The sequence below is a fragment of the Megascapheus bottae genome, chromosome 21 (assembly GCF_031878675.1).
Source record: "Megascapheus bottae isolate mThoBot1 chromosome 21, mThoBot2.hap1, whole genome shotgun sequence".
Taxonomy (NCBI): domain Eukaryota; kingdom Metazoa; phylum Chordata; class Mammalia; order Rodentia; family Geomyidae; genus Megascapheus; species Megascapheus bottae.
Genome location: NC_143529.1, coordinates 14424628 through 14437351, shown reverse-complemented (window position 1 = coordinate 14437351; position 12724 = coordinate 14424628). Strand labels below are relative to the sequence as shown.

General features: G+C 42.0%; 1 protein-coding gene across 3 annotated transcripts in view; it reads right to left on the bottom strand.

The window, feature by feature from the left end:
* The window catches only part of Pard3b (par-3 family cell polarity regulator beta), a 963936-nt gene that overhangs the window by 49141 nt on the left and 902071 nt on the right, over positions 1-12724 (bottom strand). For 2 of the 3 annotated variants that reach the window (XM_090354671.1, XM_090354668.1), the window contains one exon: positions 8276-8355. The exons of the other annotated variant lie outside the window; for it this stretch is intronic. In XM_090354671.1, coding sequence (XP_090210797.1) covers positions 8276-8355 — 80 coding nt within the window. The remainder of the gene's footprint in view (positions 1-8275; positions 8356-12724) is intronic. 3 annotated transcript variants of the gene reach the window in all.

Below are 12724 nucleotides of genomic sequence, written 5' to 3'. Positions count from 1 at the left end.
TCACTGGTTTTCCGAAGACATAAACAGATATGGAAATTTAATCTAAGTAATGCTCATTTTAGCCTTTCTTCTTGCAAAGTCAGAAAGCATTCTCAGCCACAAGCCCTGAAAGGCAGCTCCTGTTATTCAGATGAAGTTGTGCCATGACAAAAGTGTCAGAGAGACTGACTAGTATTCACAATATTGAGTTGAAGTGTGACAGGCCTTGTTTGGAGGCCTGAAGTAGATGGTCCATTTCCTGCTGAATGGCCTTAACTTCTTCATAACATTCCAGCAGTGGCCATGGATGTAGGGAGCAGTCCATAGATTTTCATGAAGCATCTAACTTTTGTTATTTTGGGGGGGTCATGGAGCTTGAACTTTGGGCCTGGGGGCTGTCCCTGAGCTCTTCAGTTTAAGGCTACTGTCCTGTCTCTTGAGCCTCAGAGCCACTTTCGGTTTTCTGGTGGTTAACTGGAGATGAGTTTCACAGACTTTAGTGCCCAGGCTAGCTTTGAACCACGATCCTCAGATCCCAGCTTCTTGAGTAGCTAGGATTACAGGTGTGAACCACTGCACCCAGCCACATCTAACTTTGGTTGAACTAGTGTTGGAACTCACAGCTTCATTCTTGCTAGGTAGGCATTCAACCACTTGGGTCATGTCTCCAATCCTTTTTGTTCTGGTCATTTTTGAGACAGAGTCTTACTTTTCCCCCAGGCCAGCCTAGACTATGATCCTCATACTAATGTTTCTGCTATAGCTAGGATGTCAGGAATGTACTACCACGCCCAGTTTTTTCTCTTGACACAGTCCCCAGCTGGCACTTTGAGACTGGCTTAATATGGTCATTTTCTAAATATTAGCCTTCAGTAGCTGCAATAGAGTTAACTGTACAACACTACACAGAGTTTTCAGGAAAAGCTGGAGCTAGTGTTCTGATACAGTGTTCTGGGTGTAGTTTTCTGCTGGTGTGCTTGTGAACTGCTTTTCTTTTCTCCCTTTTGGCTGGGATGGCTATAAATTATGATCCTCTCAACTCACCCTTCTAAGTAGCTAGGATTACAAGTCTAAACCATTCTGCTACTTATGAAACCTTGTATTCGATAGATTGGCCTATGGCAGAGAAATAAAATTGGGTAGATTAGCAACTCTAACTTTTGGCAAACCCAGATGGTCAGCTCCCCCTGCAGACACACCTGCCCCAGGGTATACATAAATCTGATTGCCCAAGTTTTCATTATGCTCATTGAATTGCTAATCTAGATTAGCTACAAAGACTAATACAGTGTTACTGCTGGAAATATTTGAAGAATTCAAAGAGTGCCGCCATCTACTTAGCAAGTGTTATAGATAATTCCAGGTGGGCTAGTTAAGCAGTGACAATTGGAGAAGGAAACAAACTGTCTTTCATTGGTGAAGGAAATGATAGAAAAGGATCTAGAGGCTGCCCAGACTAAATGCTTGTGAGAATAATAGAAAGCAGTGAATAGTGGATGTGATGCAGGCTTCAAAGTTAGTTATGCACTTGGGAGTAGAGTTGTCTTGAGGAGGGGAAAAGGCATATGTAGACAGGAAAGCAGAAACCAACAAAAGGAACTAACTGGAATGTTAAGACAGAGTCTGCTTTTATGGTGTGTTCCTCTGATGTGAACAAGCATACTCAATTGGAAACACTGGGAACACACTTAGAAAGTAATTTTATTTAGGATTTCCAGGAAGCCAGCATAAGAAGCTGTTTACTCCTCCTAAAGTTGAGCTTTCTATCCAAAATCAGCTCTAATATGTTTCCTCTCATTACACAGCCAAGTTGAAAGCTGCTTGAGATATTCAGAGAGATGTATTTTTCTTCCTAATAGCTTATGTAGTAAGGGTTAGAGCTATATCAGGACCAGAAGCCAAATACAACCTGTATTTGGTTTTTTGTTCCTCATCAGTCTTGGTATGGAGTTCTTTCTCTCCATGAGGGAGCTCATGCAGCACACCACCAAAAGATTGATTGTAATTCTTTTTCTTCTGGGTAGGTATTATTCTTAATCTTGAAGAACCATTGTACCAATTTACAAATAGTGCTTTTTCAACTCTCTGGAGTGTTCTAACCAAACAGCATTCTCTTTTTGGTAGGCAGAGGATATTGCCCAGTGTGCATCTACCAATTATACATTATACTGTTCATATTTTCAATGAAGGGCCCAAGGGAGGGGAGAAGGATTGATTTTATGACAACATCGCAGAGATGGCAGAAAGGTGTTACTTAACCTGTAGATCAGTAATGTTCTGCATCATATACAAAGATGAATATGACACAGTTCCTGTCCTCACAGGCACTTACAGTTTACTGAGCAAGACTAACAGGTGAGCATCTAATCAAAGAGGGGGGGCATTACAATCACAAGACAGACCTGACTCCGAGCTAGATCACTTCAGCCGTAGTAGAGCAGACCTGCAGCCAGACCGCTGGAGTTCAAGTCCCAGCTCTGTTACTTCCTAGCTGTTGAATTTGGGAAATTTCATTTATTTTTATGCCCATGAAATGATGATGAAATAGGGGTGCTATTGAGGCAGAGGGCTGCTGTTGAGTCAGAGCATTAATTCAATCAGTATATGCAATGTATTTAGGATAGTGCTGGACTCCTAAGAACTCAGTAATGGTTGGCTATTTAGAAGTCTCATCTTCTATTGATTCTAGAGAAAAGACATTCTGCAGAAAAAAATATTATTTAGATTAAAAAAAGACTTAACTGTCAAGAAAGCCTGGGAGGATTTCTTTCCCCTAACTTACTTGCATAAAAACAAATGTACATTCATCTATATTATAACCTTAGTATATGTTAGGTTTTAGTGATGTGTATAAATAATGAGAATAAAACCAAACTCCTACTTTAAAGAATTTATAATGTAATGGAGTGCATGGTGAGGGGACAGAGAAAAGGGCAGGAAAGAATCATGTAATTTAGAGTGTTGTAAATGACACCAGCAAGTTCCTAAACAAAATTTATGCAAGTCAGAAGGAAGAAAAGCCTCCTCACCGCCCCATGACCTGGGTTTTGGCATAAGGACTCTGAGGTGTCTTGGTACATACATCTTGAAAGGATATTTCTGTCAATCAGATGCTTGTAACTAGGATCACAAGAGTGAAGAGTGGAGGGTAGCCTGGCACTTTGGGAATTATGACTACAATGATGGAACTGATCTGTAGGAATGGAAGGGACTGCTCAGAGAGAAGCTCCACAAAGGAAACAACTAGAAGCAGATTTAAGTGGAAGTACCAGCAGGAAACAAGAGGCTTTAGTAGAAATCGAGTGAACAAGGAGAGGACAGGTTTTCCTAGAAATGTGAGCCCTAGAAAAGGCAGGAGGGTTAAAGAAAGATGTCAGTGTTTCTCTGATGGACAAGAGTCGAGTTTGTGGGGGTAGTCCTGCCACCTCCTCTTCCAGCTCAGCTGACAGCTCTGAGTCTGGAGATGTGTCTGTCACTGTTGTGTCCTGAGCCACCAGCAGTGTCTAGGCACTGTCTTTCCTGCCACCAAGGCAAGAGTGCTGCTTCCTCACAGCATCTGCTCTAACAATTAAGCTCCTAGACTTTCAGGTATGTGTTATTGAGCAGGGGCTCTGGGTTCTTGCCTAGACCCTAGTTAGCATCCTGAAACCCTTCTACAGACACTGGAGCTGTCTCCTAGTCTGTTCATTAGCATAGGTTGTCACTCACATCACATTAGGTGGCTTTCCATCCTCTGAACACTTCTTGGCCTTCCCCAAGTGCCAGCTAATTCTCCAGCTTCAGCAAAAACCCCCAACTCAACTCCCTGCAGGCATTGCTCTTCTCATTCTCCATCAATCTACACAGCTAAGCCTGTGCATTCATCAGAGTAGGCAAGGGGAGGGAATCAACTTGGGGGTGGGGTTGGGGGTGAAGGGGTGACTTACAGATACAACCCAGAGAGGAGAAGCTGGTGGTGGCATGTCCCTAAGAAGCTCGTGAAAATGAGCTCTTGTATGAGCTTGCCTCATTAGAGAATGTAAAACTTCTCTACAGATGAAATAATTAAAAAAGAAAACCCACTGATCACTACAACAACACCCCCAGATCTCCTTCTAGCAAACCACACCCTTCCCTGCCAGTATTGCCGTCTTGTATGTGGATGGAGACCTTCAGATTGGAAAGCACAGGCCTGGCTCCAAGCTCTGTCCTGGCGTGTGTCCCCTCGGAAGTGTGTGCTAGTGAAGGCTGGCCTTAGGCAGCAGAAGTGGAGGGCTGATGTTGTAAAGGAGGGGAAGTGAAGTCACCTCCAGAGCTTGGGCTGGGGAAGCTGAGTCATCTTCTCAGGACTTACCAGCGGTAGAAGGGGTTGGAATGGCCACCTGGGGAATCGTCAGGGGAGTCAGCAACAGGACAGAAAAGGATCTGCTGGCTAGCAGCAGGGGCCCAGCTGGTGTCGTCTAAGTGAATTGTGTAGTGGAAGCACTCAGTGGGGTTTTATGAGTTGCTGCGGCCCACGCACCTAGGAGCCCAGCAGAGATGTTGTGCGCCTGCTCCAGCTCCTTACAGCACCGCACTTGATTATAAACCCGGAAGAGCTACACGGTGTGCTGCTTACTGCATGGAGCCATCTGTGCAGAAGAGGATAATGGGATCTCCTGGGGTCAGGGACAGACCAGGTGGGAATGATGGAGGCTTGAGCTGGGAGCACAGAGTTCACTGCTGACAGGACCTTACTGCGAGTGGTCCCATAAATCAGGATGGGGCCTGGGAACATGGAAAGGGGCTGGCCAGCTGAAGTGGAAAAGAAACCATTTACAAATATCTGTGCCTGGATGTTCCTGAAAGCTGCCCCTTCCCTGCTGGCTCAGGCTGTAGAGTCATTTGTGGCAGGTGAGAATCAGGGGGTGCTGATTTCATTCCATTTGCTACCAAGGAAAAGGGAGGCCTGCAGAGGCCTTGGCTGGTGCCAAGGCCTGGTGTTTGCTAACGAGGTTGTATTACAGCCACACTCAGCTTTCTAAAGCAGTACCCTCAGGAGGAAAGAAATAAAGTCATTTTCCTTTGGAGGCAGAGGATTTAACATTGTTTAACAATAACACTTAACATCGCTTAGCCCTTAGCCTCAGGCAAGCTCCTAAGTACCGGGTGAGAAGAGGAGAAATTGTCTTTTTTCTGTTCTGGCCAAAGCTCTGGCTTTATTGTCTTGTGGTATCATTTAGCTTGGCTGCTTGAGCCTGTTTTAAAGATGACAAGAGGTTCTATGAAAACTTAGAAGGAAGTCCTGGTCCTGGGCTTCTTATCTACCTCATACACTATAGGGCATTTTCTCTCTTTGGGTGCCTCTAAATTTGGCATGTAAATCAGCATTACTTCATTTATCTTCAAAATGGACACACACACACACACACACACACACACACAAACCTATGATACTACCACAAAACAACCTAGAAACCAAATCAGTCCATAGACACACTAAGTCCCCTAGTAAAGATTGCCACTGAATTCCAATGGCGAAAAAGACGGGTGGGGGTGTGGGGGGGGGAGGGAAATGGGTACCAAGACATGTGAAAGGGTATCAATGTATGTGAATTAATGCACCTTCTATCTGGCAAATATCATGTAATCCTTTTACTAATTACAAAAAAAAAGATTCCTAATTTTAATAAAAAATCTAACCCCATATTGGGGCCAGGAGTTTGGCCTTAGCGGTAGAGTGCTTGCCTAGCATGCACGAAGACCTGAGTTTGATTCCTCGGTACCACATACATAGAAAAAAAAGCTGGAAGTGGTACTGAGGCTCAAGTGGTAGAGCTTTAACCTTGAGAAAGTCCAAGGACAGTGCTCAGGCTCTGAGCTAAAGCCCAGGACTGGCAAAAAAACATCTAACCCCATAATACTTAAAAGCTCTCTTCCTCTGCGGCAAAGGATGCAGTTCCTTTGGAGCAGTGTTTGCCTCCCCATTTGCAAAGGGAGTGATCAGTGGACAGTAAAATCAGTGGACAGAGGCGATGTGTGGGAGAGAGGGAGGACAGGAAAACCATGGTCCAATGCCACTGTCATTCAGAGCTGAATTGGCACAGCTTCTCAGAAGCCAGAAGTGTGTCCCCTCCCCTCTGCACTCTGCCTCTCCCTGGAGTAAATATGGATCCTATGTTTCGTGTGCATGGTTATTGTAATGTACAACTGTTCATCGATTCACACTTCGCTTCTCCCCTTTAGATGAGAACTCAGATCTCCATCCAAATTCCCATGTTGAGGATGTCGTACATGTTTGTGTGAGCCCTGTTTATTTTCCATCATGGCTATTTCCATTTGCCAAATAGCCACCAAGATCTATCTATAGGTGCAAGTAATCACTACTACTATTGTGCGTCTATGAATGGACTTTTCTCTGAAATTATTTTCAGCCTTAGATGCTTCCTGGTCAATGATAGTTATATTCTCGAGGTTGACAGGATTTGGTCAATTCAAACATTGTGAAGATAGCTCCAGGGCCATCACAGTGTGACCTAAGGAAAAGTCCCCCTATTTTTATTCTTAAAAGAGATGTGTGTAGAGTTAGCCATGGTTGGACATTTCAGGGAAAAGGTGTGAAAATCCACAGGAGTTAGAAATTCAGAGGACTTTAAATATGAAGAGTTACTATGCTAGACATCGTAAAAGACGGACTATTTGCCTTGTCTGAGGACAGCTTGTGTGGCTAGTCTCTGTCTTCTCAGAGCCTGATGCATAGTTAGTGATGACTAGGTATATGGGGAATGCATATATGAGTGAAATATATAGAATTTTAAATGTTATTTATGTGCTTTTAATTTGTACCAAAAGAAATATTCATTTCTGTACTCAGAGCATAAGTTGGCCAGGAAGACATTAAGCTGTTTCCAGTTTTCCATTCTCTCCCCCCACTCTCTTAAGAACCAACTACTTTCCATCTGCCTTCACCACAATTTCCATATATTTCGACAGTGAAAGCCGGAAATCTTCTGTTTAAAATGAATTTTGGAAACTATTTCCACTTTTTAAATGAAAACAAAATACCGGGCCAGGGTAAAAAATAGGAACAGGAAAGAAATCATGGATGAGGGGAGAAAATATCCTGTGAGATAACATATATAACAAAAACAGGAGATAAATAAAATGCAGATATATAAAATGCTGTATTTTGAGTATCCTGCCTAACCAATTTTAAAAATTGTTTCTTTGCTAAATTTGAGATTTTTATTCCATTTGAAAATCAATGCAGTATTTACGTAAGCAGATGGTCACCTACACCATGGTTATTGTAATGTTCAACTTGTTTGTCAACACACACACACACACACACACACACACACACACACATACACACACACAGGTGACATTCAGTAAAGCCAATATTCAACTCACAAAAAGTAACTCTATCTTGGGCTGAACACTGTAGCTGTCCTGCTTGGATTTGATGATGAAGATGAGGTTCTGTTTGCGGCTTTTCCTTCACCCTTCTCCAAGAGAATACTCTGAAACATCCCAATTCTGTGGCTGGCATTTACCTTTCTTTGTTTTTCTTTCAAACTCACTAAGTTTCACACTCTGCACTCATCCAGCTCCTATAGAAGCTGGATGTAAGTCATCTTAGAAAGGTTTCCTCTCGGTCATGTGCTCTTGATAACTGACTAACATTATTCCTCATCTCACAGATAAGAGTGCCAACCTTTGAGAATTGTATCTCATTTTCAGCCGTGTCTAGTTACACCATAAGTGGATCATGGTAGGTCAGAATCACTAAGAGAATTTTTTTCCCACACCATTTTTTTTTCCTTTTCCCTACTTGTCTGTGCCTCAAAACAATGTTTGCTTATTGCTTTGAGGACACAGACAGATCTGAAATCAAGCAAAGAATGCATTCCCAGGTTCATGTTTCTCTCCTGCTTTTTAACACCTGCATGAAATGCCAAGGTTAACATTGGCCTGCCCCTTCTCAAAGGTGAATCCTGGCACAGAGGATTGACTATTTTTATTATCCCAAAGCATGGTCCAGGGTATTTGGTACCATTTTTATAGCAGTGGCTTAGGATTTCCAGTCAGTCTCCAGTATTCTTTCTGACATGTTTAATTGTAGTGATATACTATTTTTTTCTTGTAAAAAAACAACCCACAAGTGTTTCAATTATTAGCACAGTTGTGGAGATGACACTGGGGCTGCAGCAGATGGCAGGAAAGCAAAATTCTAACATATTCCCAATTTCAAAGCCAGATTTCTATTTTATGTAGATTTCTCCAAAGACTTCATTTGTGGGTGAGCTGGTGATAAGAGACCTCCTCCATGATTTACCTGGGTAAGGACGCATACTGTCTCTCCATCCCTTCAAAGCGGAGGTTGTGTGCATTCCCATCTGGACCTTTTCCAGACACCTGTGGAGAGAAAAGTAATTAGAGATGAAGATCCATTATATGTCCTGGTTACTGACAATGCATCACAAAATTATAATCAGTGCACAAATGCCGCCTCTGCCTGCCAAAAATCAGCCCTGAAAAAGTGAGCTATGAACTTGGAGTTGCTGTAGCTGTTGACAATCAAGCCACAAACACGGCACAGAACAACAAAGTCACTTTTGCTACACAGGGTCATTGTAAAATGGATTCCTTCCTGTCTTCATGCCAGGGATATGCTTTTGCTAAAGGACCATCCCTTCTTCCTTTTAGGGCAGTTTGAGATTTACAGAAAAATGGAGCAAAGTGTACCAACAGTTCTCAGAGCTCCTGTCCTCAGCTATTACTTCCACTTTCTGTTAGTATGGTTTACTTCATACAAATAATGTGTCAGTATTGACACACAGTTAATGAAAATCCATGGCTATTCAGATGTTCTGTTTCCTGTATTTTCAGGGTCAAATCCAGCATATATTACATTTACTCAACATGCTATCAGAGGATCCTATTAGCAGTGGCACAGATCTTATTTTCAAAGGCACGTTTTCCATGAACCTTGCTTTTACTAAGAGATTGGTGACAACTGCCTGTCATTGAATCCACTCACCACCTTGAACTTCACTTAGTTTCCTCCCTTATGAACAATCATATAGAACTGGGGCGAACTGTTCTCTTTCTAGCGTGGGTCTTTGTTGATTTTTGTTGGTCTTTGCCCCTTCCTATGCTCTTCCTGTGGTTATCTCTCTTGGATCATTTTTAAATCAGTCTTTGAGATCCTTCAAGGCAGTAACTAGGTCCAATAGGTTCTCAATAGCTGTTGGCTTCCAGAATGCAAAGTCCACCCATCACATCCTTTCATAACTATCACACCAACTGACAACAGGCCCAACAAATGGCAAGTGTTTTAAAGCACTGGTGGAATAATTGATTAGTTATCTTCTCATGTCAACATGTGATAGCAAAAAATATGCTTGTTTTTGTGCCTGGGAGACTCTCATATGAAACTCATGGATGAGGTAACTAGAAAATCCCAATTACTGTAATTGTGCAGGGATGTGGGACATCTTGGTGAACACAGAAAGTCACAGTGTCCAGGTCAGTAGGGGAAATTTTTCTAGGTAGCACTCAACAAGTGGAACATTATTCTTTTTCTGCTAGGGTTGTAGTTCTCTATAAAAACCACCGTCCTAGCTTATGCAGGGTGTGTGGGGAGGGAGAGGATTTTACAAAGCAACAAGGATAGGCAATTAGAAAAGAAAGACTGTCATAGGAAGCCCATGGGAGTATTTCAGCAAGACACAACACAGAAGAGCTGGAGTTATTTGAGAGTGTGAGTGTATCTATCAACGTAGGTAAGGATGTATGTAGATTGTTACAAACTTAGAAACCACGCCAGAGAGAGAGAGACTGAGAATTCTTTGCATTAGGTTTCAAACCTTAACTGATGTCTTTGATCTTTCTACCAAAAACTAAAGACAAGAATGATGAGAGGCAGGGAATACATAAATAACAGAAAAAGAACTGAAGGGCAGAAGTATTGTCTTCAGTTATTTTTATCTAAGATTTATTACTTAAGTGTTTTTTTTTTTTAGACAGGGACTCTATAATTCAGGCTGGACCAAAACTCATGATCCTCCTGCCTCAGCGTCCTGAGTGTTGCCATTACAGATGTTCACCACTATGCCTGACATAATTTTGTTTAATTTTTTTTTTTAGTTTTGTTTAATTTTTTTTGCCAGTCCTGGGCTTGAGCTCAGAGCCTGAGCACTGTCCTTGGACTTTCTCAAGGCTAGAGCTCTACCACTTGAGCCTCAGCACCACTTCCGGTTTTTTTCTATGTATGTGGTACCAAGGAATCGAACTCGGGTCTTTGTGCATGCTAGGCAAGCACTTTAATCACTAGGCCAAACTCTTGGCCCAGTTTTGTTTAATTTTTAAGGGAGTTCTGGTGGAGAAAGAATTCATATGAATATCACTACTGTGGTGGTGCAGATGATCAATTGTACATTGTACAAAATATGTATCCTTAGTATGCCTCAACACATTTACAACTAATCACTTTCTTGTAGCCATAAAGCTCCATGCAGAGAGGGCATGGCCTGTTGATGATAGTCAATATTCTGGCACACCCCCTCCCTCCCCACCTCCAGTGGGCTTATCCATCCCTTGATTGTAGCTGTTCTGGTGAGCTACCTCACCGGTGTATTAGATTCAGTGACTTTTAACAGGATCCTTACCTTTAGGTTACTCTCCATCATGTTGGGAAATAGCATTTGAAATGTAATAAAGAATGTTGAAGGACAGTCTGGTTAAGTAGCGTTTAGGATGCTACCTCAGTAGCACAGATGGGGCCTGAACTTCATGGGAAAAGACAGAAGTTGATCCAGCTTTCAAAAGATGACTGGCCTCCATGCATCTGAAAAGTGATCCCATCCCTGACCATGTGTGTTCATATTCATGTGTTTCTCCAGGAATAGCCCAAGACCATGCATGTGTTTAGCTAATGAGCACTGAGCACCCACTGTATTCTAATGTTTGGTATTCTGAAGCCAGAAGAAATCCAATCCCATCCATCCCATAGCCCCCAAGCCTGGAAACTATCACATTGCAATGAGATCACCCCAAGGGTGGAAGTCTGAGGAGGGAGCAGCACCTGGAGACCTGAAGACAGCTTCGCCCCAGTGCTGATGCATGTCTTGAATATGAATGAGGAGGAGGAGGAGGGAGGAGCAGAAGGCATGTCTCACTGTGTGAATGTTGAGTCCTGTACAATTTATCGCATCTGAGTATAATTTTTTGTCTTTTATCATCCATTGTACTTATTTGTAGATTTATAGGCACATTTTAATTACTACAAATGAGGGAAAGCATGCAACCTATGTTACTTTCAGTCTGGCTTACTTCACCGAATATAATTAAAAAATTATTGTGAAGATCACAAAGGGGTTACAGTTCCATAAGAAAGGTAATGAGTATATTTCTTTTTTTCCATAAATTTTTTATTGTAATTAATAGAAGGGTTACATTATATTCACCAGATAGAAGTGCATTACATCACAAACATTGATACCCTTTCTCGTGTCTTGGTCCCCATTTCCCTCCCCCCACACCTGCCCCTCATCTTGTTTTCCCCCCTTCCCTGTCTGATTTTAAATAACCAAATATGCATATATATATACACAATATATATATCAGATAACAAAGTGAAATACTGTAACAATATGAGATAACCAAGGGACAGCAAAAGAGATGAGAGATAACATAGTACATTAAGGAAAATCACTCATTTTATGGCTTTTGTTTCTATATCCTGGAGGTCCTTTCATTTAGCCTTAGCATATATGGCCTGATGTATCTAGGTTTTGTTCTACTGTAAATCTCTGTTAGGAGAGCCCAAGGTTTCTACTGATTATGACAAATGAGGGAAATCATTGAGCCTATTTTCCTTTGAGTCTGCCTTACTTCACTTAACATGATTTTTTCTTTTTCTTTTTTAAGATATTTTTATTGTGATTAATAGAAGGGTTACATTATATTCACCAGATAGAAGGTGCATAACTTCACAAACATTGATACCCTTTCTCATGACATGGTCCCCATTTCCCTCCCACCCTCCCCTTTTAAATAGTGTTATCTTCTCTCTCTCATTTTCTCCTGCTCCCTGCCCCACCCCGGCTCACCTCCCCTACAAGATGAATAGTTCATTTCCAACAAAATGGTAACAATACAGATGAGTGTGTTTAGTACACAGATTCTTGCAAAGAGCTATAAGGGGAGGGTGGGAAATTACAGGCAGGGCTGCCAAGAAGAAGCCTATGTTAAGATGTAGTAGTTAAGTCCTCAGGAAGTCAGATCACTTGAGGAGAGAATGAGGGAAAGAAAACAGGTAGAGGCCTTTATAAGCTCGTTTCTCATTTTGTCCTTCAGTCAAAAGACTGAGAAATTCCTGCTTGAACAACTCCTTATTACTTCACTGTCTAGTGAAGTATCAGAGTTGCATTGGTTCACCCTTGGTCTCACCATTTCTGTGGTTCCCTTCCCTTCCCTTCACCAAGTCAGATAAACTCATGCAAAGATATGAATGGGCAATGCCATTCTTTCTGATAGAAGCGTAGAAATCCTTTGTGTATATGTACCATGTTTTCTTCATCCACTGAGAGGCATCTGGGTTGATTCTATAGCTTGGCTATGGTAAGCAATGCTTCAATGAACATGGTTGTGTTCATAGCTTTAGTGTAGCCTTGTTTGAGATCTACTGGATAAACGCCCAGAGTGGAACTGCTACATCATAGAGAAGCTCTAAATTTACTCTTTTGAGGAACCCCCATACTGCTTACCAGAGTGGCTGAAC